At 33.5% G+C, this 7,351-nt stretch overlaps 1 protein-coding gene across 2 annotated transcripts in view; it reads right to left on the minus strand.

The window, feature by feature from the left end:
• LOC149790545 (A disintegrin and metalloproteinase with thrombospondin motifs like) overlaps positions 1–7,138 on the minus strand; it is a 29,174-nt gene extending 22,036 nt beyond the window's left edge. For both annotated transcript variants that reach the window (XM_089971418.1, XM_089971416.1), the window contains exons 1-4: positions 7,073–7,138; positions 5,172–5,419; positions 3,400–3,489; positions 672–831 (exon numbers count right to left, since the gene is read on the minus strand). In XM_089971418.1, coding sequence (XP_089827544.1) covers positions 672–831; positions 3,400–3,489; positions 5,172–5,419; positions 7,073–7,133 — 559 coding nt within the window. In that variant the 5' untranslated portion in view covers positions 7,134–7,138. The remainder of the gene's footprint in view (positions 1–671; positions 832–3,399; positions 3,490–5,171; positions 5,420–7,072) is intronic.
• Between the last annotated feature and the right edge of the window lie 213 nt (positions 7,139–7,351).

Here is a 7,351-nt window from a genome sequence, read left to right on the forward strand (position 1 = left end):
AACGGCTAGTATAATAATATTAACGAAGCTGTCCAGTGTTGTCCTACCATATTCATTCCTGATATTACCTCACCAGTTTTATACTTGATAATAATGCACCAACTATGTTGTTTCCATTACTAAAACTCTTCTTATCTGTTTCCCCCTATCATGTATACTCACTACATTTCGAGAAAACGACGTAGCGTCTGAGGGAGAAAACAGTTCTTGCTTGCGTGGCCCTTCAATACGACGGAGAAAAGCTATACGGTATTCTTCTGATATGTTTTCATAGAAGTTTGCTGTATCTGCACAGTGAGAAATTTGTTGTCAAACAAACGACTGTAAAGTAAGTTTATTTTCCCCCGATTTTTGTTACTGTCACCTATCTTGGCGAAAAATCAATGTAAGTTGTTTATTTAAATGACTGTCCCAAAAGACTTAAACATGAAATTCAATCATAATTTCCTAATTTCTTATGATATAATTGTATTACGTTAAAAAACATTAACGTAAATAACAAACAATTGATTCACAGCCACAACATTACTTAATCCTACTTACAACAGAGAAATGTGTCGCAATATTATGTAATTGTTCTCAGGAAAGACATTATGTAAAAATAAATTTGCATTTAAAACAAAATCAATGATTCTTAATATCGATTACTCCATAAATAACATTTTTCACACCAGTATTTTGGACTGAACTCCCCCTTTTGATTTGAGCTTGGTACTTTAGAAAATATCGTTTGGTAATCCGACCAGGAAATTCTAATAGGTTTCTTGAAGTTACGTCAGTCTCCGCTGGCCGAAGATTGTAAGTAGATTCTCCAATTCGTATGTTTCCATTCTGTGAAATACATGTACGTGTATATAGTCAACGACGCTATTCTAATTGGGTTTATCGTGTCTCTTGTTACCGTTTTAATAATGTACCATTATATGGTAAATGTTAGTGGCCGTGGTATCTGGCGCCATTAATACCAATTAAGCAAGCCCGGTTATATTTATATAAATACAATTGTGTTAGAACGACAATGTGCTTCTCAAATAAATATGAAAGACACAATAGATAAAGTATGATTGTATTGACATCCTTTTTGTCCTCATTAATTTGTTATATAAGCTATATTCAAGTTTAATTACATATATGTACTCCATCTGTAGCTTTACTCACCTCTCCAAACCGCTTGTGGTAAGGAGGAATACCTAGATTTTAGGGATTTGAAAACAAAATGTCAATATAAATAGCACATAACATAACTAAAATAGTAAGAGCAATGATACCTGGCTGCGATGCTGAATCAACATGTAAATAATGTGTTGCTTGAATAGGTCAATGCAACAAAACCATAACTTGAGGCACAACTTTAAAAAACATTGCAATATCTGTACAGTCTCTAGTCTCCTCTCCACACAAAAAGACGTAAAATAGATTGCTATGAGGTATTAAATGATAGTGCTGGATAGACTGTCAGAGTAAACCCTTACAAGCGTGCAATAATATTTGCAAGGGTTGGTTAAATGAGAACTGAAAAGTTAAATTAATAAATAAAAACTGAATCAATACGCAAGTTTGAACCTAGTATCAACTCACACTTGAATGAGGTTCTGGTGTTGTACGAATACTAAAAGCTGCCATTAACTATACTACAGATTACAGAAGCATGTAATTGTAATTCCCATGTACAACCACAATGAGACATGCTGAAGAAATTTGTAACAATTGTTGCTGCAACTGTATTCAGTCTAACCTTCTTTCACATTCTTAAATTCTACTCCTGATTACATTTATTATAGTCATGATTATGACAATAACCATAATCGTCTCCATTAACTGCAATATAATGATAATTCTGCATTATCCGTAACTGACAAAGAATAGAATGAGGCGTGTTAAGAAGTACACTAGCTGAGCTAGTTATAATAAGTAGGCCTGCTACCAAACTATATTATATGGATACATACATACCTACCTACCTACCTACCTGAATGCCTGCCTGCCTGCCTGCCTGCATACATACATACATACATACATACACGATTGTATACATTTTATTTATCACGGAACAAATATACAAATTTTTAGCATCGATATATGTGATTGGCTTTAAGGGACAACATGCACAGTGCAGGTCTTTTAAGTTTGTAATATCCAGTATAAATGCTGATTCCTATATATCATTTACAATATGTCATATTCCTCAATCATACTTAGCTCTTACATTTTGGATACTCTTTGATACTTCTCAACCTCCAGCAAGACAGTATACAGAAAGCATGCAGAAAGTATGCAGAATGTATTTTTAAAAACATGCCTGATTAGTAGTTAGACTCAAAACATTTATTGAACATTAATACGTATGCCTGGTGTGAACACTATTTAATGCTACCGGTAATCCTGGTATTCTAAATTTACACAAACGGATACACATATTCTTATCACAAGAAACAGGATGATAAGTGGGAACAAAAGCACTGGGTTCAGACGCGTCTGTGTAAGGGTACATTTCCTAGATACCGGTGTACTTGTACCCCATTCTACTGACTAATTCAGAACTTCTGGCGGTGATATTTTATATATATATATATATATATATATATATATATATATATATATATATATATATATATATATATATATATATATATATGCTGGTGTTTGTATAGTGAAAAAACATCTCCAGCATAACTAATGAAGGATCTAATAAGGCACACTCGCTACTGGTTCTTTCTGCCATCATCAGGTGTATTTGATGTATGCCTCATTATAAAGACGATATTCCATTCTAGGTAAATGTTATACCAAAATTTATATTCGCAATAAATATGAGATCGGCTTGACTAGGTGTACTTTCTAAGTGTAGAGTGGAGCAAACGTTACTCATATTAGTTTGTCGATGCCAAACAGCTGGAAGAGAATTTAGCGTGTAAATAAAATGATGTATTTCAAAACATACACGTATAAAGTACATACATTTACTAATCAATTGAATCCAACATGGCAAACTATATAAATATATATGCTGAAGCGAGAAGTAATAATGACATGCCAGTGTGTAAAGAACTGGACCTCATGCATTAGAGCAATTACAACAAACCAAATTAAAGTCATATACACAAGGGGGTGGTGCAAATGGTTCTCATTTGAATTTCTGGAACTTATGTCGTGTAAATGTGAACCTGATTACCTGAGCATAATCGACGTCGTCAGTTGCATCTTAACAAATTACCTATGTAGTTGTGTCAACATACGAGTACGCCATTAGCTTAAAGCTTGCTTATGCTCTGAGAAAATTACATCTTTATGTGGACTAGTACATGCAACTGTTTAAAATTACTGGGAATATATTAACATTTGCAATTATATGATCTGAGCAGACTCTATATAATAATACATATATCATAGCATACTTACAATGACTCTATCACACTGTTCATGCGATCGCTTGACGCATCTGACGGTCATAAACGCCCCATTGTCCTTATCCTGGTAGTAGGCCACATTCTATAAATTTGAAATGGAGGGTAAGTTGGTACTGATATATATATATATGCATATCAGGGTGTAGTAAAATAACAACTTAATGTGTTTTACAGAACATAAATGATGTATGACTATATTTAGAAAAGACATTGAAACAATCAATTAGCACGCCTTTTCAGTGATAATTGCCACAAGATATCTTTAAATATCATTTGTAAGATGGAAAGTGCGTAGAAAGGAATCTAACAAATGACGACAAGACATGAACAAGCGATAACAGATATTATCATCTATATGGGTTACCAACGTTTGCTAATTTACAGTATTGTCTTCTGACTTAATATCTGTTTAATGGGTGATAATTTAAAAGCTTTTTCTAATATATTGACAAACACTGAGTTGGTACCAATATTAACCTAAATAAGAAAAGTTAAATGCAAGTTTCCCCATATTTTAGTTGATTTCAGAAACGAATTATTGGCAGGAAGAAAGACGCTTGTAACTGTGAAATTAGTTGCTTGAAGTCTATTTAGAAATAGCAGTTTGGGAGTTAGCAGGTAGTTAATCAAATAGATTCCTATTGGATTACATTTTCCCTGCTCAGTAATGATGTATGAATTATCTGATGAAATATAAAATAATTCAAAGTATGCACTGTATAAAATATTTCAACATCTGATCTATGAAGATTCTTTTAGTATTAAAACTGTTTCTGCGTCATATTGTAGGAGAGTTGAGTGTAATAGAGATAATCACATTTACAGTATTCTATGTCATTGTCTGACTGTGAATGCCTAACATTCGTGTTGAAACTATTTTGTCAAAATGTGTTGTTCATTTGTTTATTTTATGTGCTGGCTGCATATCTTGTTTACAAAAGACTATGATGTCCAAGCTGTTGTTTGATCTTGAATGGAGTTGAGCTACCGCGACGGAATGTGAGGACGAAGGGTATCGTTCCAAGTTTTCTTTCAATTATATTTTAGGTCAGACTGGTTTGATTTCGTCGCCTTCTGTATTGTTTTAGCTATTAATGTATAATCCTGCTTTGTCAGATCTTGGGATAGCTCTCTGCACCTCTCAAATAAGATAGCCAGCTAATGCATATTTTCCTGATTAGGATGGTTTGGGTGTAATTATTTGGATCCAGCTGGACGGAAGACGCCTTTGATTTATTTCGTTAGGTTTGGAATGCATATATGTCTGTTTTAGAACAGGGTATGCTCTGTGTCCAAAATTGTGATTGATATTATAGATTTCTACCCCGCTTTTGATTGTTTATAGTTTAGCATTTTAAATTCATCTAGTCTTTTGTTCCATGTTTTCTTTTCAGTTTCGTATCACTAATAAAACGTATCAATATGTATGGGTTGTAGTTAACGAACTTTATCGAGCTTACCTTCTGCCTATTTAGTTCTAGCCATTTAGCACAAAATTGTACGTACTGGCAACGCATACAATGAGTATAACTTTCAGGCCGATACATCTACATTTTTAATTCTTAGTATCACTATTAGTTTCATTTCAGTTTTGCGTCAGATCCTGTTTTACCCGCTAAAATAATCCAGAAATATTTGTGGATATATCATTTTGTTTTGGAAATATGTAAAATAACGTACTTAGTTTATGTATATATTTATGTTCGTGTATCTTTCAGATAGTAGCAGATAATGCAACTTTGCGGTCATACGTCGAGAGCTTACCTCATTTTCCAAATCTTGTGTTTTCTCTAGAATGGATTGTCCATCTTTCAAAGTTCGTGCAACATAAACATTAGCATTAGGATTAATGGCATAGTTCCTCTTCAGATTTAAGGTCAGTGCATCTGTCCCTCTTTTTAGACGAAACGTCAAAACATCAGGGAGCGCATGGTCACTGAGTGTCCGTTTGTCAGTCTGAACATTTGTTGTCATATCTTTTAACCAGACCGTTTCTTCCAAGCTTGTATATTCTTGTAAAACATAGATAATATATATGATTTAGAACAGGAAGCAAACGGAATATCAAATGAAATACAAAGAGTATTCAACAAACAGTTATTTAACATAAGTTCATATATAAAAAAAGAAACGTAACACAATCGGAGAAATTCACACATAAGTCAGTCAAGAGCCACATATCGATCAGCTTGCTAATAGCACAAACATTTCGTAAAGTTATAACAATACTATTATTATTATTATTAATACCAATAATAATAATAATAATAATAATAATAATAATACATATCATGCGTTTCATCTTAATCAAGTGTACTAGAACAATACCAAAATATTTTAAGGTAGCATTGACAATTGAAAATAATAGTTTTATGAACATTTCATTAATGTTCTGATGAAAGGAAACAACAATAAATTTTAGAACTTACCTTTATTTACAAACACATGGATATTACTGGAGGCTAATGAACTAATAACAAACACAAGAAAAGACAGAATGTTGTCAGTTGAATACTAAAGTAGTTCCAAATGTTACCATACATTTGGGCAACAAAAGTGATTTCATCACTACGTCGATATGAATTTCTCCTGCCCATACATCAACATATCTCATTATTTTGGAGAGGTATACCGTGAATGAATATTGCGCTCAACCTTGATAGACATATAAATATAGAATGGAGGCTTTTATACAGAAACAAAGTCCTTCGTTATCTTGGCCTTTGTCATTCATCATTTCTCCTACCCTATCTACGTCACTAATCAGGTTTGTGGAATATATGTTGTAAGTTTATTTATTATGAGGAAATGCATGGTCTTGATATTTAACTCATTGATACATAGACATCCAAAATAATCATTGATGTTTGTCATATAGAACGAATGATATTGACATGCATTAATTGTTTAATCCCTCAATCAAGTGAACTTTGAAACTCTTGATTCGAATTTCCAACTATTCCTTTGCGTTTACTCTCCTCAGCCTGTACTCGGGCGATTCCATTCTTACCCAACGTACAATATATCAACAACGTTCTATAATATGACGAACAACTCAGAAGATTGTACTGCTGCAAGAGAATTTTTCTTTCATCGTTAAGTCACGGCCACCTTTTCTTTTGACCTTTTGAGCCTAACTATGATAAACTTTCCTACCTACACCATGCGCAAGCTATTGGCAAAGATGCTTAAATACAGCTGGTAAAGAACTTGAGAGAAATGCGAATAATGTTTTATATTTTATTTCCAGTGAGAATGGCTTTTGCATGTAAACACGGACAGCATAATATTCTTGGTAACATATTGACATACAGACGGTCGGACAATGTCAGTGTTATGGTGAAAGTCTGAAAACAACAAAAAGAAGGTCATGGATATATATATATATATATATATATATATATATATATATATATATAGAGAGAGAGAGAGAGAGAGAGAGAGAGAGAGAGAGAGAGAGAGATGTGTGTGTGTAGGGTGGGCGGATTCACAACCAAACGAACGATCACAAAATTATTTTCAGTGATAACACGATGGCAAAGGTAGTTCCTTAATTTATACACGACATCACCTAAATAGTGCTGCATTCATTGCATGAATGCACGGTTTAAGATGAGAAATAAACTATGAATATCTTAGTGCAACGAAAATTATGATAGACGTACCTGACTGAATATATGGCAAGAAACCAACGGCAAATATAATAAAGCCCGTTGTCATCGTCATTCCTGGCTGGCGCATATGGAAATACTGATCGGCTTGTTCACTGAATGACATGACAACCTTGTTCCTGTCGTGCTTCGACTTTCATAGGTCATTTATTGGATCAGAGCTTATGTCATACAAATAATATCAACAAAGTTGACATTAATTCAGAGTTCGCGGGTTCGAGTTTTTGTTTACTATAGGGGTGTTTGTGAAATTGAAACAAAATGGCACCAGCG

Source organism: Sinohyriopsis cumingii, chromosome 10 (genome assembly GCF_028554795.1).
Source record: "Sinohyriopsis cumingii isolate HCF-2022 chromosome 10, ASM2855479v2, whole genome shotgun sequence".
NCBI classification, from domain to species: domain Eukaryota; kingdom Metazoa; phylum Mollusca; class Bivalvia; order Unionida; family Unionidae; genus Sinohyriopsis; species Sinohyriopsis cumingii.